At 39.9% G+C, this 23,871-nt stretch overlaps 2 protein-coding genes across 2 annotated transcripts in view; one reads left to right on the plus strand and one right to left on the minus strand.

Moving 5' to 3' along the window:
• Positions 1-7,613: 7,613 nt before the first annotated feature.
• GJB7 (gap junction protein beta 7) lies at positions 7,614-14,146 on the plus strand. Its single transcript, XM_040057482.1, has 2 exons — positions 7,614-8,308; positions 14,014-14,146. Exons 1-2 carry the CDS (start codon positions 7,614-7,616, stop codon positions 14,144-14,146), a joined length of 828 nt encoding a protein of 275 aa, XP_039913416.1.
• The window catches only part of ZNF292 (zinc finger protein 292), a 54,496-nt gene continuing 41,418 nt past the window's right edge, over positions 10,794-23,871 (minus strand). The window contains exon 8 of the mRNA XM_040057479.1: positions 10,794-22,429. Coding sequence (XP_039913413.1) covers positions 15,254-22,429 — 7,176 coding nt within the window. The 3' untranslated portion in view covers positions 10,794-15,253. The remainder of the gene's footprint in view (positions 22,430-23,871) is intronic.

Genomic DNA, 23,871 nt, shown 5'->3' on the forward strand with positions numbered 1-23,871 from the left:
GAGAACACAAAATGCAAATCTGATGTAAAATATCAAAGAGCAAACAGGATGTGATTTAAGGCTCACAGTACATGTGTCTTCAGGCTGTGCTACTGTGCTACTGTGAGAACACAGAGTGCAGCATCTGAGTTGGTGCCAATGAGTGCTCAGAAGATGAAGATAAATCCTACAGCTTCAAAAAAATGCCACAGTTTCCTCATATCTTTCTGATGAGACAAGATGCTTTATGGCTGTGGTTTGAACTCTGTGCCAGCAGAGATGATCAGGTTGCACTCATTTAGTTTGTATTACCTAGGAGATAAGTAGTTCCCATTTTCCAGGCATAAAGCAGTTAGTCCCTTTCTCAGAAACGGACTGTTGATTGTTAATTCCACTAGAGAGCTGGGATCCAGCTCTCTAGCTGACCAGTGTCATTCACTGAGACACAGGTAAGTTAGATTTTCTTGTTATAAAATGCAGTTTCACTGAATGAGAAGTTGATTTTCTAATATTAAATATGCTTGATAATAGCCTCATGCAAGTGTCCCATCAGCCAACATAAACCATGGACATAATTCTCTTTTTGTTGCACTACTGCAACGAGTTCTTCATAATATTACAGAGTTAAAATCTCTGTGACGTGGCCAGTGACAATTTCTTGTTCAAATGGAAGTCTTTTGACTTTGTCAATTCTTTTTTTATTTTACAAATTGACTAAAGTGTGACAATAGTAACAGTAGCCTGAATGGAGCAATAATATTTATTAATGTTGAAGATAATTTGCTGCATAGGGAGATTTTTCTTTACATCAGGAGAGCATGGTAGAGATGTGTTACCTGTTTGACGCGAAGGTGATGAGAAATGCTGTTGTAGTCATGTGGGTGAGATATGGATAGAATTAGGTAATTTTGGCTACTTCTGAGTTTAATCTTTTAAAAATACATCATTTACCAAGTAACAAAGAAAACAGTGAACTGCTTCTGCCATCTCAAACCCCATTCATTGCTGCTGAGAAGAGACCACAGCAATTAGCAGCTGGCAAAGCATCACACTCAGCAGCTGCTGGTTTTTTAAGTGGTGTTTGTGGTTTCACTAAAAACAAAACAAGATGGGATTTTGCCATAGTTTAGAAGTTGTCTCTTCAGGGAAGTCAATGTTTGGCAACTAAGATCCTGAAGCATAGAAAGAAAGGAGATTTGTCCCAAGCCACTGCAGAAACCCATGTGAAAGTCAGATGTAAAGCCAAATCAACCAGCTCCAGTATTGTGCTAAATGACCAGCTGAGCCCTCTTCCATCTAGAGTTTCCTTTTCCTCACTGTAGTTGGTTGACAAATAAATATCTGTGCTAATGTTTTACATACCACATGTCTATTTTAAGCCCTATTTATTTCTGCTTTCAATATCACAGTAGTTAGTGGTTTATCTCCCGGGTGGACCAAAGGGCTTATTTCTTGCTCCACAGAGTTAAAAGTTAATAATAGGTATAGAACAGTGAGAGGTTAGAATCGGCAAGCTAAGGCAGGTGAAAGCAAGGGACTGGGCTATGAGGGACCATGGTTCTTTTCTTAGCTCTGCCTCTGATGTGCTGAGTGACGCTTGATGAACCACATCTGCCCCTCAACAGCACATGTTTTCTCTGTCTAGCATGACAATATTTGTAGGAGAGGATGCCTTTTCCCATTACATGTTAATGAAGGGTTCATATCAAAGAATTTCATTGTAAAGCATCTACAATATCTACTTTTTGTCTGCTCATGAGAGAAGAGCAAGCCAGTATGTTTACCTCTGCCATTTGGGAGCCGCCCCCTCCCCTGAAAGCGTCTGAAGGCTGAAATAGGTGGGAAAATTTTGTCTCACATCAGCCTTGGAACAATGGACTTTGCTACACTACCAACGACTGGCAGTGGTCATGACAGAAGTGAACAACTTGGCCAGGACACAGACCCAGGAGGGCTGTGTTTGCTCATGGGTTGTCAGGCTCTACCTGGCTTGGTTTTGAAGAGCCTTAAAAAATGAGTGTCAATACTATCTTAATGTTATAGCTTTACTCATTTTATAAAAAGAGGTGAGTTGTCTGGAGAAGACAAAGTTAATTTTAATGTCCTCTGTTTTCTCTTTCTGACTCTCTCATAAGGACCTGGAGATCACTGTGGCACTCTCACAATTGAAGAAGAAGCAAAATCATTGCAAGGTTAGTGACTTGTAGCAAGTGTTTTTCAGCTCCTATTACAGATGTGCAACAGTTTGAACAGCTGGTGCATGTGCAGCTTTGTAATGTGACTTTGAATCAAATGATACTGTTCCTTGGTGTTCCCAGGAGGTTTCCTGATCCCTCCTTTTCTCTAGCAGAGCATAGGAATAGATGTGGGATGCTGAGGGGACTAGGGGAGCATCCATCAACTTAAGAATAGACTGGACTGCCAGGAACCGTTTCTGCACAACTAAGCCTTTTTAGAGCCAGAGAACAAAGCAAATCAGTGTTTCTCAGCCTGTGGACCTCACGCCTCTGGTAGTCAGGAAGGAAGCAGTAGGCAGTCCATGAAACAGACTCAGCAACCATAAAATGGATGCACACCTCCTTATATCAACAAACAGAAAAGAAAAGGGCAAAATGCAGTTACTAAATGAACACCTGAAGTTAAGCTTCATTATTTATTTGATTGTTTATGGAAACCATTGTGCCAGTACTTGGTTTTTTTTTTTTTCCCCTTTTCTTGTAACACTGGAAGGATCCTTGCTGTTTGGGAAAAAAAAAAAAAAAAATCCAAACAAGTGCTATAATGATGTTTTGATTAAAATGTAAAAAAAAGAGAGAATGGACTCTAAAGATTTTACCAGCTCTGCTTTTTTATGATTCAGTATCCTCTGTGATTTCTAATTCTGCTCTCTTCTTTATAATTTTTCCCACTATTTATGGTTCTCTTTCTTCCTGTTATTAAAAAAAAAAAAAAAAAAAAAAAAAGGAAAGTTGTAGGTGCAGCAAATATTCCCTAGCAATGTTTACATCAGAAAAAGGAGCTCTTCCATCTCTCAGACTGTGACGATAATTTAGCTGACTTGTACAGAATTGATAGATCCACTGTTCAGAGGCTTCTGTTCTTTCTCTTGTTTCTCACTGTTCCATCTCCATTTCCCAAAATACTGTGCCTCTTTCCTGTAATTTGCCAGCTCTTTGAGCTCCAAGTTGCCTGCCCTTTGTGCCTCTAACTCTTAGGATGCTTCCCCACTACCTCTTCAGTTATTCACTTTGTTCTTGCATTTTCTTACTTCCTCATCACTGCCTTCCACCTGCTATTTTCCTCCACAAAAAAATACCTTTTCTGCTTTTAAAGTAATTAAATTAGCAGAGCTGATTGAAATCTAAGTGAAGTAATTATCTGAGCACTGTGCTTTTCAGTGGATGCATTACTCAATGCACATTAGCCAGCCTCCTGTAGGCCTCAGTGAATGACAGAAATGAATATTTGATGAATATATTCAACAACAATAGCATTATTCAAACATTTTACTCAATAAAGTACATTCAGCACACTCAGAAGTTAATGGTGCATTCAGGTTACTCTGTTTGCTCAGCAGAACACGTGCCCAACCCCAAGAGGGAAAATCAAGTCACTGATACATGTGAGGGAAACGGGGTGGGAAGCCTCTTCTGGTCATTTGTGCCTCTCATGAGCAGGACAAAGCATATGTGTATGTTGGTGGGGTTGTTGAAATCCCATATAGGGAATAAAGGATGTATGTGATGAGGAAGAGAGATTACTTGCTCTATTTCTGGACTGGCAGATATTGTTTTCATGCTTATCACTCGTACTTCAACTAGAAATGAGAATAAATCAACATGTTTCTGATCTTCAGCCTTTGTTCAAACTGGGGTGTGCATGTATGTATTGAGCAGAGGGTTGAAGTAAATCTAATCACAAATCCCTGCTTTTCACTTTTTGCTCCATTTAATGTTTCCTTGAGTACTTGGTGCAAATAATCGATATTCTACTGTTTAAGACTCTCCAATGCCTCCTTGGTAATTTCCAGTAGAGGCCAAATCTCTTTTGTGGTCTTTATGTTCACAGTGCCAAAGAGATCCCCCTTTAATGCTTTTGTAACTTTTTAAAAACTTTGAATCATTTTATTTTTAGCTTCAGCATTGGACATTACCCTGACACAAACTGTTGTCTTCTACATTTCTCACAATCTACTCAATTTCTTAAGCTACCTTTCCTTGACTCCCTTTGTTTCTTTCTGCACAAAATGAACCTTCTCCAGATTCTAAGGCTGAAATCTCTCCTTGGCTACAAGGATTTGGATCACACTTTTCCTCTCTTGCCCTTAGGTTAGCCAGAATATTATTCTGCTAAACATCGTGCCCTGACACTACTCAGCATCTGCTGTCGTGTATTGCCACTTCCTGAACTGTTACAAAACCTCATACCACTGCCATAATTTTACTACTGCCCAGCTATGTGCTTACTAGATGATTTCTCTTTTTGTTGCCTGAATCCTCACCTTGCTCTGAATTTCATATCATCCACTTAATGTATTTATCTTCTCTAGCCTGAGTTAACTTGACTCCTCATCAGTCTTGTGCCTGTGTTGTCCAGTAAATTCGATTTTCTCTTGTTTACCTGTTGAGTAACTCCTTGTCTTTGAAGTCCATTTTTCTTTTTCCATTCCATATGTTCTTTGCAATGCTTCAGTGAATTAATTGTATTTTCAACGGATGCAAAAGCATCAGTTAACATCCACATCTATAGCAACAGTGGTCATAAAGCAAACATAACCTTTCCAAAGCACATTTGCAGGGGAGCTGTGCTAGTTACAACCCAAACAATACTACAAAACAGGCTCTGTGGCCCTCTAGGTTTGAAGCTGAAGATTGTTCTCTACAGCCATTTCTCATAATCAAGTAAAGGCTGCAAATTGAAAAAATATAATCTAAATAAATAAAATATAAATCTAAATATAATCTAAGTTCTGCAGACCTCTCGCTGCTGGGCCACAAGACCTGCCCTGCAGCCCTTCAATAAATTTCAGTTTCTCTTCAACAGAGCACACAGAACAGGAACCACCTTCAGTTCTGTGGACTGTGGAATCCCTGATGCCTCATTATGAAACATCTAGGTAGCAGAATGTGTTGCTCTCTTTCAAATTAGCTTTGCAGTAATTTCACCCATCCAATCTTCTGTCTGGTTAGAATTTGCCCCTTGCTCAGAATCTGTTGATTTTAGTCAAATTATTGATCCCCATTTTCTTTGATCAGGACTTCTTACTGTCCTTTATATTGTTCTTCTCAATGTGGGATTGGCAAAGAAAGTGTAAACTTGTTCTTTTCTAAACCCTCTCGGTGCTCTGTTAAGGAAGTAGGAACTCAGCTTTGGGAAAAAGAGACCTTGAGGTAAATATCTCTATCTATATTTTTAACCATGGCCTGATTTCCCCCGGTGTTGGTTCCCACTGATTTTTGTGCCTTGCTGATGACCCAGCATATCTTCATTTCTGTTCACCTGGAGGCTCAGAACTGGTGTAACTCCAACCATGGATTGATAGGTGACTTCAGGATTTTTACATTAGAAGGGGATGGTGCACTTATAGTGGCTATCAGCAAAAGCCCCCTTGCAGCTGTGCTTGTTTTCATGGAATAACAAAATTCAGAATTCCTTCCAACAGTCCTTGTGTGCATCTTAAAACTTTAGGAGAGGCCTCTTGAGGTTTGCCTTCAAATCTCCAGAGGACAGCTCATCCACAAGATGCATGCGGACGTGCTAACCTTCACTCTTGCTCAGTGAATGCTTTGTTTCCTTGCCTGTGATTTATTACATAGTGGTATGTTCATATTTGCTGTTCAGCTCCTTTGAGACTGTTGTGACTGTGTGTTACTTATTTAGAAAGCATTAAAGCCCTGAAGCTCATGTCTTCAAAAGTTTGATTTAAACTTCTGCTTGAACTCTGTTTGTAGACATGGAAGACAGGAATAGCTCTTAAATGAAAAAGTAACCACACTGACAAACATACTTAAAAGCATAGGAGCATATATCTGAAAGATATAAGCTGGTATTTCCCTGTTATCTTTTTTATCTGCAGCATAAAGGAGTAGCTTGGTAACCATTCTTGTCAGTATAAATCAGGAATATATTAATTTCTGCAGCTGTCCCTCAGCTCCTCAAGCTAGTGCTCAGCTCTAATGGTAGGAATATCCAAATAACCTTGCTTCCCAGCGGAAGCCTGACCATAGGCAGAGGTCATGGAAGGCTGCAGAACTGAGGGACAGCAAAAGAAGCACTGAGCTTTCCATTTGTGTTGAGCCTTATAGAATCACAAAATCCTTTAGGTCAAAAAAGACCTCCAAGATCAAGTCCAGCCTTTGACCAGTGTCCACCTTGTCAAGTAGTCCATGGCACTAAGTGCCCCATCCAGTCATTTCTAGAATGCCTTGAGGGATGGTGACTCCACCACCTTCCTGGGCAATCCATTCCAATGCCTGAAAACCTTTTCCATGTAGCTTTGTGATGCTGTGGCCTGATTACTACTCAAACTTGCCAGTAGATGAACTTGTTCATTACATCAGCAGTACCTGCAGCTATGGCAGTGTCCATGGGATTTGCGTGGGCCACTGCAGCCACAGAGGGGTACATTTTCTCTCCTGCTAGGCAGAGCTTGCAGAAGCAGAAGATGAGCTAAGGACATGAAGTGATGCAACATACAGATCTGGAAACTTCTGATTTCCCTCCTTACCTCATGTCTCCCCGCCACTCTGCGTTCTGGGAATACATCCATGTTGCTCTTACAGGACAAAGGAGCTTGATACCCCCCAAAGATCCAGTCAGACCTGGAGATGGGGCCAGGTGCAAAGGCGACTGTATATTTTTGGTGGATACCTCAGGTCTTCTTTTAACTCTGATGAGTCTCACTGTCCATGGCTCCTTAGGCAGCTCTTCCAAAATAAGTGTTCTAGAGTTAGGACAGGGGAGGATTTGTGTAGATAAGAAACTGTAACACACACACACACACACATTTTGGAGTAATGATAAGAAATACAACAAATAAAATCCCATGAAGCAGGAAAAGATTTAAAATATTGCACAAGTTTACCCAAAAGTTAGACCATAGACAAAAAGAAACCAATTTGCATTTTTGTAGTCAACTTAGCATGTGATGCTTGGCTCCTATGCATAAATTTGAAAGTGAAATCTGACTTGTTTGTGAGTACTATCTGTATAGCTGACAGGGCTAAGTTGAGTGTAATTCAGTGGTCATGTCGGCCTGAACTTGCCAGAGAAAGCCCAACCTGACTGTCAGAAGATCCTCAAGGAGAACAGGCACATTTCTCACAGAGGACAGCTTAACAGAATTATTAGACTTCAGCCTAACTGACAGAATGTATTTAAACAGCAAATAAATTTTGTTCAATAGCCTCAGAATGTATCAGAGTTATTAAATTATCAAAAATAAGAACAGCTTGTTGTTCTTATTTAAATGCTTAATATTAAATTACTTCTAAATGCTTAATAATTTTAAATTGTTTCAGCTACTGGTTATATTTCATGTTGAATGAATGTCTCATTTGTCTTCACCTGAGAGGACACATCTCTGATCTTGTGTTTCTTTGATTTAGCATTCCCTTCTTTCCTTGAAGAGAAAAATGAGCTGGGCGTTCCTACGTGATCTGCTGAGTGGAGTGAATAAATACTCAACAGGAATTGGAAGGATTTGGGTGGCTGTTGTGTTCATGTTCCGCTTACTGGTTTATGTTGCTGCCGCAGAAAACATCTGGAAACATGAACATGATGAATTTCAGTGCAATATCAAGCAGCCTGGTTGTGAAAATGTCTGCTTTGACCATTTTTTCCCTGTCTCTCACATCAGACTTTGGGCTTTGCAATTAATCATGGTCTCCACCCCTTCACTCTTGGTTGTCTTTCATGTTGCTTACAGAGAGAACAGAGAGAAACACCACAACCAGAAACTTTACAAAAATCCAGGAAAGATAGATGGTGGGTTGCTGTGCACTTATCTAATCAGCCTCATTTTAAAAACAGGACTTGAAATAGTTTTTCTTGTTCTGTTTTATAAATTGTACAATGGATTCAAAATACCACGTCTGGTGAAATGTGACATAAAACCATGTCCCAATACTGTAGACTGTTATATTTCCAAACCCACAGAGAAGATGATTTTCCTCTATTTTCTGGTGGCAACTTCATGCCTGTGCGTCGTATTAAATCTAGGTGAACTGAGTTATCTGATTTTCAAATACTCCATAAAATATTATCTGAAGAGACACATGAAGGAACAGCAAGGCTCAAAAAGCAATTGCTGCAAATCAGAACTCATCAGGTACAACAGAGCAGCAGCTGCAGGACAACTCCACAACAGCTCATCTTTGCCTCTGAATATGCAAGATGAACATGAAAAACATTCCCTGCTGCGTTGAAAGAAGGTTGGAGACCACCCTCCCATTACACAAGCTACTTCTGACAAATTGCTTTTCCAATCAGTGCTTTGCAGAACTATCCTTTGAAAGGACAGTTACATAGGAAATGCTGTTTCTGTTAGCTCCCCATTACCTGAGCTGATAAATTTGGTTACACTATGTATGTCATACATAGAATCATTGAGACCTTTTCATGTTGAAACAAGAAATGTAGAAGTTCTGAGAGTTCCATGAAGCTTTAATATAAATGCGCTCTAATATAAACAGATGCGTCCGATAAATCATGCAGAAACAATTGCTCAAACAGTTGTGTACTGAATATTACAAAGAATTGCTTTGGTACAACTAAAAATAGGCTTTTTATATGCAGAGGTAGGAAGAACCTGGGATCGATTAAGACGAACAGCAAGGGGGTGTACAGGATTTGTCAGCTGGGTGGATCAGACCTGGTAACTGCTGAAATGACAATGGGAAAGTGCTGGCATAGAGTGACTGCTGTGCCTTGAAGTGAGCTGGATAGTCACACGTCCATTCCATTGGACTACTACAAAACAGCTCAAAAAAAGAAAGCCCAAGAAGAGGTAGACACATCTAGTTTAGCCCATATGATAAAGACAGGTTTGGTTATTTAGGTGTTTGTGCAGCACCTCCTTCTGGAATTATTTGAGCCCTTACAGCTGTTAGGGTGTTAATCATTAAAAAGTATCCTTTAAGAAAGGCACTTGCTCAAACTTGTGCAAACAGCATGTACTAGGGTATAGAGTTAACTACTGGTCACCTGCACCCAGCAGCTCCCATGTCATTAGACTTGTCTTCTGCTCTGTGGTAGTGGCATTTAAGTGAACAGATTGTTACCACTTCCCTAGGCTCTGGATAGACAAATGCAGACCACATAATATGGCAGAACAGTAGACAGTAGTCCCTATATTAAGTAGCCTAGAATCTGGTCCCTTTAGTAAGGCTGAAAATATGCTATTCCTTCAGTAGATTTCTCTGCTGCAGAAGAGCATGTGAAATCTAAAAATATGAAAAGCCTCCAGTAGAAACAAAGTAAAAAACAATCACCTGTTCCCTCCCCCAAATTTCCAAGCATCTCTTAAACACCTCACACCTCTGCTCTTTGTTATGTGTGTTGTTTGGGCTAACAGAAAAGGGACAGAAATTAGCTAAGATATTAAGTCTTCTGTTGAACCTAGGCTTTTAAGACAATGGAAAGTAATGCCTTAAAAAACTTCCTTCAGTATAGTGTTCTCATTCTCTTGCTGGAATGAAAGACCTTTGGACATACATCTGGTACTGAATCTGATCAAAATGCACTGTTTAGAGAAAAACACCAACTGAAGTGGAGCTGCCTGAATGCTGAACTAATTTTTATTGTTCATACCAGGATAAGGACAAAGAAACAGTAGCAAAAGCAGGTGTGTGTGTGTGTGTGTGTGTATATATATATATAATTTTTTTTTTTTTTTTTTTTTTTTTTTTTTTTTTTTTTTTTTTTTTTTTTTTTTTTTTTTCCCCACTGAGGCCCCCTCCGGCCCTCCCTTCGGCTTTGGTTACAAATTAATGAGTAGCAGTTACAGAGGGAACCTTAGCAACTAATGAACAAGCTATGAAGTTTTGATGGTGATTTTCAAGGTAGGGTTTGTTGTTTCTTTGGGGTTTTTTCCCCTAAAATAAACCTACTTTTATAAAACATGGAAAGACATTTGCTGCTGCTGAATTTAGGAGCAACAGCAGTCCCTCAGATACCAGCTTGCCAGCCTGTGGCCAGTTAGTTTTATATCGTGACTGATGCTCAGTCAGTGCTTATAAAGACAGGATGCTTTATACAATTCAGAACATTTTCTGTTAAATCTCTACATACGCAGAATGCGGTTCATGACAGAAATGCAGTTAGAAGGTCTTTTGCAGCCCCTGGACAAAACCCACCAAAGACTGGCTGAAGCAAAACCACCGCCCAGGAACCCTGTGAAGCTGTGACCGCCAGAGTTTAAGTAAGTGAGAAACGAACCCCAAAATTATCTTGGCCCATCTGAACCCTCATGCATCATTTAATTAAGACAAGGACAATGCTATCAAAGAAAACGAATGTTTCTGAAATATCTGGGTTTTAATAATTGAGGACAGATTTTTAAGAGCACATTAATGAAAAAATATCTATTCATTGTTTTTAAAGTAAGGTTTATTTGAGAGAAAATGAAGAGAAGCAAACACAGTTTAGCCAGCACAGGTTTCTGATAAAATTAGTGCATTAGCTGCTCTCTAATAAAAAAAAAAAAGTGTATTAAGTCAGGGCTTGAAGGGTTTTAGAGCACCCCCTAAAGCTCTGTGGCTGGTCAGATTACCACTTAGACCAAAAATTTTCCCATCAAACAAGAACTCTAACTCTTTGGAATGCATATTCAAAGTTTTATTTTTAATTCTAACTTCCAACAGCCAAGAAATTATAAATAAATTCCAAAATCAACATTTAGAATCTTGGAGAATATTTCAGTTTTGACAAAGCCAGTACCTTACATATTCTGTAAGAGAAATATTCTGCAAAATTATTATGGACCAACTCCACATAATCTGACTCACTCTCAGCAAATCACCAAGTAGCCTTCACATCATGTGCTGCAAAATTAGGAGTGTTTGACAGGGTACTAATGAAAAGGAAATGAGCATCAGTTAACCTGAGAGAACAGAAACAAAGTCATCTGTTCTCTGAACCCTTGCTCTTGGCAACCACTTGGTCTTTGACTGCTTCCTTCCCTTTCCCTGCTTTTAAATGCCTTTGTTCCCCAGTTTAACTTTCACTCAACCATGCACCCCTGAAGGCATTTGCTGTTACATTTTTGGTTCAAATGAGTTTACTGGTTTGGTCCCTAAACTTCTGAGTCACTCAGACATTTAAAAAAACTGAACTCAAGTGCTATGTTCCACAAGGATATAAGCAATTGATCAAAGCTGATCTGAGTCCATACTGTAATGGAGAAATAATGTAATCACTGCATGCACATTCATACAAAAATATTTACCTCATTCCTATTTCAAAACATCCCTGCAAACATCAAAAGATCTGTGTCTTACACTTAGTCTCCCATTTTCTTTAAAATCCAAGTAAGCTTCTTGTCTTGGGACAGTAGAGGTTTGAAAAAAAGACACAGACAAAATATTTCCCTATTTGATGATAGTTTCTTCCCTCTACTCCCTTCTCCAGTACCAGTGGCCCCATTTCCCACCCCTTTAATTGTATCATCTCCATAGTAAGGCTCCAGGCAGAGCTGAGCGGGGCATGAGAAGGAGCTTCTCCAACTTGGGGGCCCAGTGTAGCCTGTCCCTGCCCCTCTCACCTTTGCACACAGGTGGGAGCCCCAACCAACTAATTCTTTGGCACAGAAACTAACTGCAACAATTAGCCAACTACTTGCCCTCACCTGACCAAACAACTGATTCCAGTGTTACTTGTACAAGCACTGCTCACCCACTATCCAATATCCATAGACCAAATGTCCCAGCATAATGCTGTAGCACCCACAGTCCCCCATTCTGCTGAGAAGGACCACCCTGAAACGTATGGGGACAAACTGACTACTCTTATTTACACTGAATTAGGGCTCAGGCAATAGCAGATTTCTTTATAAACATAGTTGAGCACCAGAGAGGCTGACTGTCATTTTAAAGGTGTCTTTCGATCACAAAACAGTCCATGCTCTCCATTCTGACAGACTCCTCAGTCTGGCTGCTTCTCCATCAGCAACACCTGCTGCTTTAGTCAGCACATTCCTGACGGCAACAAGGGGGTTCAAAGAAAGCACCTTTGCTCGAATGCTCCACAGTTAATGGGTGGCAATTCTGGAAAGCAGAGACATCGAGGGAGGAGAGAGAAAAGGCAGAAGACAGAGAAGGACTGGGCAGTGGGGCAGACAGCACCTTTGGGGCACCCCACAGGCTGAAGTGCTGCTGGTACTGCTGGCTTGGCCACCTCAGAGCCCCATCCCACCCAGCAGCCCCAAGGGCAGGGGTGTGGCTTCAGGCCCCAGAGAAGCTGCCCATCCAGGCGTGCTACGGCTGCTGGGGTGGGAGGTTTTCTGTATCACCCAAGGTAAAACATCTAAATGCAAACACCACATTTATTTCCTTGGGAGTTCCTGTAGGTGGCTTTACAAACCAGAGTGCCCTCTGCAGCCTGTGACATTTTAAATTAGGCCCTGCCTTCGGTACCCCATTTTAAGTTCAAAATACTCCTGTTTGATTTTTAAAAAGGAAATAACAGACCCCATAATAGCTTACCTGTTGGACAGGCTGTCAGGAACTGCCTAAAAGGGAGTGTGCCATGGAATGTATTAACCATATGGGTACAGCATCTACTTTAATTGGATTGGTTGGGATGAGACAGCATTAAATATTTTCTTCTCAGAAATCCAGACCCAAATCAGAAATTACTTCCTGGATATTTATGACATTGGAATTTTTTAACCTTTTTCTCTTTTTTTTTAAGTAGCATTCTAATACAGCACTGTGCAGCTAAATAGTTGTATGCTATTCTCAGTCCAAGAACTGCAAAAGATACAGTATCAATCATCGGGAATGTTGAAACTATTCAACTTACACAACACAAACATTCTTCTAAAGACTAACAGTTGCAAGGTCTGTTGACAGTGACTGAGGTGGTAAGGTGTGGCTGAAAACACGGCAATCCAGGTGAGCTTTGAGGATCCTCTCCAGAGGATCTCTGCCCTCTTCTCCCCTGCAGAAGGTTCCCTCTACAATCACCGTGGCTGGTATCCAACAGCAGCTCCATCCAGGGGAACCAGCAGCCTCTGGCAGGTAGGAAATGGCACCGTGTACTTGTAATGATTATAATGATCACTCTTAAGAGTCAAAAAGCAAGGGTTTGTTTTGGTTTTATCGTTCTCAGACTGCACCTTTGATTTACTAATGTGGCATAATAAGAGTTTGGTCACTTGGGAGGGATGGAAAGTGAGAGGAGCCGACAGGCTCTGTTCAAATGGAAGCACAGGCTTTCCGTGAAGGTAAGCAATTTAGCACCATGTAGCAAACCAAGGGCTGTGCCCAAGGCAAAATGCTGTTGCTGTTCACACATAATCCTCACTCTCGCAACAAGTCACTTCATTTGGTTGTAGGAGGGTGCCCTCTGCACTGATATTCAGGAAAACTGTCAGAGATTCCAGGTGAATAGCTTACAAGCAATCAAATCTAGCATTTAATACAAAAGCTTTACACAGCAAGACAAGTTTATAGGGGGAAAAAAAAAAAAAAAAAATCAAGCCAATCTCACCCAAGATAAAGACTGTTTTATATTACTGAAGGTAGGTGACATCCGGCAATGAGAATAATCCAAGAAAAGCTTTTGGTACCACACAATCCAGCTGGCCAAGTCAAACATAACCACGCATGAAAACCAATGCTGAAGATTCTTGGGTACTGACAGCTCCCACCAATGCATTCACACTTTTGGTTACTCAACAAACGGGATACCTGTCATTTCAGTTAGCAGCATACAGAGGAATTGCTCCAATCCCGGGCACTACAAGCAGCACCGCTTCTGAGGCTCGTTCCAGTGTGGAAAAGAGAGGTTGTGAGTGGTGCCACATACAGTCAGCGAGAGGCAGAGGAGCGCAAAGGGAGCCTATGCCACCAACAGAGCACGACCACCGAGTTTATCTGTAAGATCACCATCTCACTTCCCTTTCAGAAAGTGCCTTGTTTATTTAGGTTTTAATGGTATGGCATAAGGATTTGTGTATTTTATAGATAGATACCAAACTGGTATTATCAAAATAAACCCATCTGTTTTATAAACCCACTATTTACAAAAACGGTTTCTGAAGTTTTTTTGTTTTGTTTTGTTTTTTTAACAAAAATTAAACTATACACCAATCTAAGTTACAGAAACAAAAATAACCTTTATAAGATCACATGTATAAAACAAGAAATGAAATGTGTTTTTATTTAAGGCAATACTGGGCTACTTCACAAATCACCACCTCAAATATATACACTGCTCCACACTACTAATTTTCTATCACATTCACAACGGATTCTTTAATACCAAATATTGTTTTAAATCTTCAATGTAGCAAACTATTTTTATTCACATTTCCATTTTTATTATGGAATCATAAATGCTTTGTAACCAATTAAAAGCAATGAAAAATGTAGCTATAAGAAAACTATTATATTTATGTGTTAACTACATATGAATATCATCCATAGATACTGGATGTTAAAATTTACAAAAATGAGAGCGTGTCAGTAACGTTTAACCTATGAAATGTGATCTTATCCAGCTTTTCTTCTGTAAATAAATGATTTATGCAAAATAAACTGGATATGGCAGACTTAGCTAGCTTTAGTCCAAAACTTCTTAATTTAAAATGATTAAAGGACAGTTTTAAAAACTTGCTCACTTAGTTACAAATTAAAATTCCGAATATAAATGTGTCATTTAATAGTTTAGACTTACAGACTGCTGGTGGCAGCAAATGATTTACAATAATAAATATATACAAAAAATGTATCTACAAATAAAGAAAACTGTTATACATGAGAAGTAACCTGGTGAAAGATACCAATCACGGACAACTCACAAAGATTTAGTTTATGGAAAGGACAATCTGATAGAAAGTTGAGGTCTTGATCAAGTATTTACAAAACTGAAGCAATTACTTTCTTCAAGTCCCATAGGGATAAAAACAAATAAGACATTTACATGACTCATGTCATGTTTTTTCTAGATTAAATCACTTCAAAATAAAAGAGCTCCACAGTTACTAGCATGCTTGATGGCTTCCTATTCAAAATAAATTCTATTACAGGTCATGGTTAAACACATTAGGTTTTCAGTATTTTGATTCCCCTTCCTCGGTACCCAAAACAATTACTTTTGCAGCTATAACCTCTGGATTATCCTCCCAACGTCCTTCGAGCTTTCTCAAACTGACAATAGGTTTCATTTCCTGAAGCTGCTTCAACACACGCTCAGTGAAGTCTTTAAGAGTCTTGTCTAACACTATCTTTACATTATCACCACATGGAAGCCGTGATGGGTTGGCAAACGGTACAAGGGTTTCAGTTTCAGAACACGACCAAGTGACATTATCACTTGCTACGGGGGCCTTCTCACTGGCTTTCCGTGAGTTTGAATGGGATCCTTTTTTGGTTCCACTGCTATGGTATTCTCTTTCAGAGTTTTTCTTTTGCTTCACAGCAGATTCTTCAAGGAACTTAAGGAATGACACTTCAAAACCCATTGGCTTGAATGAACTCCAATCAAAAGCTGCCGGTTGCTCTTCAGCCGTTTGAATGGCGACAGCAGTCTCTTCCTCCTTGTGCAGGCTACTCGTACCACTGGGCAGTGCTTCCTCTGTTTTTTCAGCTCTCTTTCTCTTACTCTGAGATACATTTTTTTCTTTATTTGCTCTTTTCAGGTTGTTTGATTTTTGCTTCTCTGAGGGGCAGGAGCTAGTCTCCTGCAAGTCACTATTTACACTGGAAGAGATTTTTGCTTGATTTTCAGCAGTTGAACAATCCTCATTAATTAGTTTAGTAATGAATAGTTCTGTCAGTTCATCCACTTCATCCTTCTCACCTTTTTCAGTTTCCTTTTGTGGTAAGGTAGTTGTGCTTGTATCATTATTGCTTGCTATCAAACTCGGTTCAGGCTCTTTCGCATCAGCCTTTTTATCAATTTCCTCCTGCTCACAAGAGGCTTCCCTTACTTGGGGCACAGAGTGTTTTTTAGATACAATAAGAAGATTCCTGTGTTGAGAAGTAAAAGCTTTGGACAGTTTGTGACATTTATAATGCCTTATTATGTTACTTTCACTTGTGACTACAGACGAACATCCCTTTATCATACATGGATACTGAGTTATGAACCTGCTTGTACATTCCGATAAGGCTTCGTTTCTGGCCTTTATTAAATACACATACTTGCCACGTTTCAGTGAATAAGCCTTATTTTCCTGAACCTGTATTCCTTTTGAGTTTTTGTTTTCCAAGTTGACATTCTTCTTCCGTTTTGTTTTCACTGACAGCCTGTTACCTTCTTTTCCCGATCTGTTTTTGAGTCCTCTCTGTTTAGATTTCAATGGTTTCTCCTGATTTGCTTTGCTTGAAATGTTTTCCTGGCCTGGTGTCAGTCTCCTGGGTCTTATTAGATGATCTTTATGCCGGTCATTATGTTTGTTAAAAATATGCCTCAAGAGATTAGACCTAGTAGCATAAATACGATCACAGCCTTCACAATCACATTTGAACATGCCATCATCTTCTACTTTGTTTGGCTTTATCTCAACACTGTGATCTGTCTCAAGATGCACAACATAGTTAAGATATGCTGTAAACGAAGACTTGCACTGAGACTGGTCACAAAAAAACCTTCCCACCTCTGGGGCTGATTTCATGTTTCCGATCTGCTCTGGGGTCATGTCATGAAGCTTCATATAATGCTGTATCAAGCTGGTAACTTCCTGAAAGATGCGAGAGCAGTCATTCACCTCACACCTGAACTCTCTGACAGCAGGTTTTGTTTCCACCTCCTCGTGTTCCTCTTTGCCTTGCTCATTCTCCTCCTCCACCTCAGCAGAGAAAGCAGGGAGGTCTGATTTGTGCACAGCTTGGTAATGAAGAATTAGGTTTTGTTGTATTGTGAAAGCTGCAAAGCAGCCCTGATGGACGCACCGGTATGGCCTGTAAGGGCTATATCTAGTGGGAAACTCCAGAGATTTTGTTACAGGCTTCCTACCATTCCGCTCCTCTTTCTCTTTCCTGTGCTTCCTAACCTTGCGTACTTTGGCTTGTTCCTGCGTGCTGTCAAAAGATGCTGGATTGTTGTGTTCCAGTGGAACAGAAACCACGTGGGGAGGTTTTTCTAGTCTTTCAGGAATATTATTTTCTGGCAGAAGTTTTTCCAATGCTTTTACAGGCTCTACAACTTCCTTTATCTGAGTTTCTTTGACCAATGGAGCTACAGCTTTGTTTTCTATTACTAGTGTCTGCACAGTTTTAATTTCAACAGGTTGTGGGACTGTGTTTACAGTTTCATTTTGAGACCTTCTGCCATAAGGCCTCTTAATTTTTAATTTAACCATCTCCTCTGTTGTAAAATGATGTACAAGCTGACAGTGTGCTCGGAGATTAGAGTTTCTTGTGAATGTTTTTGGACAGGTAGCTACAACACATTTGAATGGGGCATACTTCAGTTGATGTTTCTTTATTTCGAGTATCATTTCTGCAGTGTACTGATGGATCTTGCCATAGTGTTTAAATAACGCATCTTTTGTCATAGCACTGTAATTGCAGCCGGGACTCTGACATACAAATGGTTTATTAACTCTATCGCTAAACTGAATGTTACTTGCCTCTGGAGATAGCTGGATGAGGGGTTTATTTTCAATTGACAAAACAGGAACTGCTGGTGCTAGCTTATCAGCTGGAGGACACTGAGAAACAGTCTCAGAGATGGGAATGGGAGAATCATCTTCTAGCTTCAGTTTTTGCAAGCCTTCCAAAATGTATGATATTTGAGTATCATCCTTTTGAGATATCTCAGACTGAGCAGAGCTACTCTTTGCAGCAGTAACATTCCCTGTTTGCACAGCAAACTGTGTAGAAGTAGGTAGTTTTACACTGTGCGCAGAACTTTCTGAAGCAGCCTGGGTGTTATTTACTAGCGAGTTCTGTCCTGAAATAGCAACAGTATCCTGAATTTCAGTTTTTACTTCAAGCATCTGTGAATTCATAGCAGTTTTAATTATTTCCAGGGTTTTTTCAAAGTTCTGCATAACACTGTCCTGTGAAATCTGTTCTTCCGAATTTGCCTGCACACAAGAATTTGCAGCCATCATTTGGGAATCCCCATTTTCAGTTTTTACTGTTAAAGGAGGCAGAACTGTATGAGCCTCAAGATTTGTTTTGAAATTCTCTTTGATACTGGCCATGAATAGCCGATTGTCAACATTATTGAGTTTCTGTGCAAGGTTTTCCACCACAGCTTGAGAGCCACAATTTGTCAGCAAGTTGGACTTAAAACTTTCTCCCTGTACTTGCATGTTTCCTTCAGTGCTTTTGGTTAGAAGTCCCATTACTGTTGCATTGTTTACTGCTAATTTCTGTGATGTATTGGGCACAAGCAGGGGTGTAGGTGTTTTTCTCTTCCTCTTTGAAGAGCTGGCTCCCTTCTTATTCAAGCTGCTTGATCCTGAATTCTTAGGACTACTTATAACTGAAACTCGTGAACTGTTCCCTGCAAAGTTTTGCGCTGCTGCAACAGTGTTAGAATACGAGCTAGGACACAAGTCATTTTCAATGGTCTTTAGCATTAAGTCCTCTGCTGCAAAAACCGGCAAACTCTTGCATTCATTTAGTGGAGGAATTTTGGCATTGAGGGTCCTGTTTTGGTCTGTCAGCAGGGTACTGGGGTTACAGACTGTCTGCAGCAGAGAGGGTGCGGCTGAGTTGGGGAGAACAGCTGCATTTATCTGAGTGGTACCAGAGACACAACTTGTTGTAACCACACGTGGAAGTACTTCTGTGTTATCAAAGCTACTCGGGATGCCTGCAGTTTCCAAGGCTTGTTTTATGATTTGATTACCTTCCTCATTCCCATTGGTATTAAAGTTAGTCACACTGGCCCGTGGAAACATAGACTGCAGTGTGGAACGATTTTCAGCTGCAAGTAACTGGAGGAATGATGGATCTTTAAAGCACGTCTCTGGATTGAAGGTAGACTCCTGGGGTTGCTGCAAGCTTAATGAATTTGAAGAAAGAATCATACTGGCAAGCAAAGATTGTCCATTAGCCTGCAGAGCTTCTGGAGAAATTTCTGATCCTTCAAGAGGCTTGCAATAAGACCTCTTAGATAAGTGACCACCAAGTGATCTAGGATTAGTAAAAACTCTGAAACACCTGCTACAGATAAATTTGCCATCTCTAATTATAGCTGGCCACTTTGCCCGCTTGTTGTGTTTTGGCTTCCTTTCTTTCCCATTTGAGCCCCTGCCACGATCTTTTTTCACCTTTTCTGAAGCTGGATGCTGAGAACTAGTTTCACTGAAGTTATTTTCATTACTCAATTGTGAGGGAAATACTTGATCAACACTTTCCTCTTTTGGGAAGGTAGAACTAGTGTTTCCTTCTAGTTGCAAAGAAAAGTTATTTGTGTTATTTTCCAGTTGTGAGAAGACTGAATTTGGAGGATTCTCTGCTGACGAAGGAAAGAGAGACATTGGACCATTTTCTGCAGGCAAAGGAAGAAAAGGATCAGAACCACCATCAATATTCAGAGGCATAACTCTTTTTGCCAGATCATCCAACTGGGAAGGTAAGGTTGCAGCAGACAAATTTTCCATTTGTGAACACAAAACACTCTCAGGCTCACTTTTAATACGAGTAGACAAATTTGGATTTATGACACTTTCCACCATAGGCAACATAGGATTTGCCAGATTTTCCAGGTGGGTTGGGAAAAGAGTACTTGAGACATGCTGCACTTGACTGGAACAGGCTGGATTCAAATTTGATTTGTTCTGTGCAGTAAAAGCAGCACCACTGGGATCGCCCACTTGTGATGGTGTAAGATATACAATCTTCCCATCATTCTGCACATTTTGCAGATTGCTAGATTTTCGTGGTTTCTTATTTTTGCGCTGCATTTTAAAAGCAGCGTATTCATCAGGGTGTGCTGCCTTCATGTGTTTGCCAATGCTCTGTGATGAATTGTATGTTCGAGTACACCCCTCAACCTGACAATTAAATTTCTGAACTGGGGCTGCTGGTGATACAGCTGGAACTAAAGAGCTATTTATGTTAGGCTGTGATGGAATCAGTGTAATACTTTCTAAAGTTTTTAAAGGCAGGTTATATAGATTAGCTGCAGCTTTAATACTGTCTTCAATTTCAAGTTTGGAAATGGGTACACTGTTCCGATACCCTGTCTGATTCTGCATGCTGAATGGATTTACAATGCTCACTTGTCTTTCTAAGCTTTTTGATTCAAGGGCTTCTGGTTTTAATGTGTCTGAGGTCACAGAAACAGTCTGAATATTCTGAGTCTGACTGACACAGCCTTCCTCCTTTCTGTCTTGGAAAACTGGAAGACAAGAGTCAACTGATGGGCACAACTGCTGGACTCCAGGTTTAGCGGTATCTACTTCACTGGCAGTAGCAGCCAATTTACCTCTTTTTACAAAGTTATCTCGGATCTTCTGGTTAACAACAGACAGCTTAATGCTGCCTGCTGGAACTGTTTGTTCTGTCTTTATTGAACCCATAGGAGACTGCTCTGAACCAGCATTAGGCAAGGAATTGCTTTGCTGCAGTACACTCACCGACGCATTTACACTTTCATTCCCTACTGGCTCTGCTTTGATTTGGTTCCAGACGTTTCCTCCTTCAATGAAACCGCTTTGGTTTTCAGCTGGAGGAATTGTCAATTCCTCTTTAACTGCAACTCCATCAGTACTTTCATTAGCTTTAGAAGGCTGACTAAGATCAGGCTGATCAATTTGGTTTTCAGGCTGCTCTTCTTTTTCAGGCTGCTTGTTGTGATCCTCAACATGCTTTTCCAGTTCATTCTGCGAGCGGTACACCTTCCCACAGCCTGTGACTCTGCAGGTATAGGTGTTATAGTGTTGTGCTTCATGATCATAGAGTAAATAGGCTTCAGAAAATACTCTGCCACATTTGGGAAACATACACTTAGCTCTGAAGACTTGATGCTCTCTCCTATGGGTCAGCAGCTCTGCGTAACTGTTAAAGCCAGCCTTACATTTCATCTGTATGCAGATATAAGGCTTGCTGCCACAGTGCATTTGTAAATGATCATTCAGGTGAGTAACACTTACAAAATGTCGTCTACAGTACTGGCAAATCACTTTTTTGCTTTGCATTTCAAGAAAACGTTTAGCTTCTTCATTATCTTTATGGCCCTTTGCGTGTGCTATTAGATTTTTAAAATATTTAAAGCCTTTTTTACAAAGTGTTACAGGGCAGGTGAATTCATTAACAGGAGGTGACTTTTGAACTGGCACTATCTCTGGTATGTAAGGTTTATCTTTGTCATCATTTTCATCATCTGAGCCGTCGTTATCATTAAACACAATGAAGTCTGTTGAATAGAGACTGTTCTTCTTAATGGGTCGCTGCTCCTGTTTGGATACAGAATTAGTTTTCTGATTCTCATTGGCAGGTGTTATTTTAGGAGGTCTTCCCAGTCGCCTCAGTGGTTTCATAGCAGCCAATCTCTCTTTGCTAGATTTTTTCACATGCAAAGTTACATGGGGAACAAAGTTTTCTTTAGAATTAAAATTTTGGGCACAAATAGGGCAACTGTAAATTCCGTCTTTATAATGTTTCTGTGCGTGTCTAACTATTCTATGACCTAGGAATTCCTTGTCACATAACACACAATACTGCATGTAAGCTTGCCAGTTCCTAAATCTAGCTGATATGAACCCCCTCTCTCTGAGTTTTTTGATTTCTCTCTTTTTCTGCTTTTCATCTCTGATACCCCTAAGAAGGCTGGTAGCCTCATCGATGCCAGCAAGCCCATTCAGAGAAGTTTCTTTACTATCTTCTTGGTCATCCTCGACCTTCTCATAAACTTCACTATCGTTTAGTTCGTCTATGGATGACACAATGGATGCCTCCTCTCCCATAAGTGCCAGACACTGACGCTTTAGAGTTTTCCAGTCCCAGAACTCTGGATCAAAAGGCCACTGAGTTTTCAGTACAAGTAAGAGCTCACAGCGCAAAGAATTTGGTATTGGAAGATTCTCTTCATCATACTTCTGGTCAGGCTGATTATATAGCATTTCGACAGCATAATATGCATCCACAGTGGGTTCCAGAAGAAATTCACTCAGCTGACAAGCACGTTTCACCTCCAAATCATCTGGAAGTAAGCAGGAGATAGTCTTGCAAATAGATATCTTGACATCTGCATTTTCACTGGATTCCAAGCGCAATGCTTTCACACACAGTTCAATGCAGGTTGCAAGTCCAGCACCATCAATCTGTAAAGCAAGACTAATTTTAGTAAGTCACTTTAACTCTTTCTATACTTTTAAGTAAAAAAATCATTATTCAATCATAAGTGTCAGAAAAAACTGCACCTGGTGTTCACAGTAATACTTTTTACATCAAGAAACAGAATGGATTGTCTTCAGATGCTATTCCTTAAGTTGCATAATTTGCAACTTGAAAAAAATACTCAAGTTTACATACAACTAAAAGACCAATTAATTGTATGTTCTGTCTAGTTTGAGGACTTTAGGACTGTATGTTAGAGGTGTTCAGTTTATATTAGAGCAATATCGAGCCTTCTCCTTGGAAGAAGCCAGCCAGTTATGCCACAGGTATTTGAGATGAGCTTCTATGAAACATCGACTTAACATTGGGTAGAATTCAAATGGTAAAAATTGCTGCAGTTAAAGAAAAACATGTGACCTTCAGAAAGATCTATAATTTGGAGATCACTTAAGGTAAAAGGTTTACTTTTATTTTTAAAAATTATGTCACTTCAAAGTCAACTGACCTCAACTGAACACGCAGCTTCAGTCCAACTGAATGCAGTAGTTTTGTTAAGTGTTCCATCATTTGAATGTTCTAAAGGTCATGTGGTCTTTACTCATTCATACCCTAAGGCAACACCATTTACATTTACGTTGACTTCACAAGCTCTTTATGTTGCCAGGGAGGCAAAAGAGAATAAAGTTCAGCAAAATTATGAACGTACAAGTCTACTACCTACATGGTCTCCAATTTCTGCCAACAAGTACATGATCAAATGCTCACTGGAGAAAAGTTAATACGGCACGGAGCAGGCAGAGATCTTAATATCACAAGACTCTGTTAAAGTTATTTTCCTCCCCCTTTCTAATTCCAATTTATTTCACAACTTTCAGGAGGGGGAAAAAAACCTCTTTACGTTTAAAAGCCCATGATTAGCCATACCAGAACACTGAAAAACAAAACCAAGAATTTTTATGGTAGGAATTAATATACCAACTTACAGAAATCTTCGTAAGAGCTCAATTTAGCTATCAGTATTAAATGCTGCAACTACTAAAGGAACTAAGAAAATTAGATGACAAGGTTAGCTGAGAAAGATGAGCAGGGTTTTAATACAATATCGGGTCTAAGCCCAGAAATGACCAGTATTTAATACATCAAAAGAAACTGCATTCATAAGTGGCAATTCAAAAGGTTTTGAGTTGTAGTTTTGGGTGTTTTTTTTTGTGTAGTTTCTTCTTTTTTTTTCTAAATTTCCTGTAATTTTCCTTTTCTTATATATTAATACACACTCTTCATTTCCTTTCCTCATAAGCTGGTCCTCTGTTTTCTGTAATTTTTGAAATATGGAAAATAATGTCAAAGAATGTTAGGGCCTGCTTACAGAAAATGCCACATTTAGAGGACACAGGCAAACCTAGAGGCTGTAACCTCACCTCTAGTG

This window comes from Hirundo rustica, chromosome 3 (genome assembly GCF_015227805.2).
Source record: "Hirundo rustica isolate bHirRus1 chromosome 3, bHirRus1.pri.v3, whole genome shotgun sequence".
In the NCBI taxonomy this organism is placed as follows: domain Eukaryota; kingdom Metazoa; phylum Chordata; class Aves; order Passeriformes; family Hirundinidae; genus Hirundo; species Hirundo rustica.

What these genes read in the sequence shown, in the direction of transcription:
- GJB7 (XM_040057482.1), top strand. Translation starts at nt 7,614, where the DNA reads ATGAGCTGGGCGTTCCTACGTGATCTGCTGAGTGGAGTGAATAAATAC. An exon ending in TGCAAATCAGAACTCATCAG is followed by an intron (nt 8,309 to 14,013) that starts GTACAACAGAGC and finishes ACATACAGTCAG; the next exon opens with CGAGAGGCAGAGGAGCGCAA.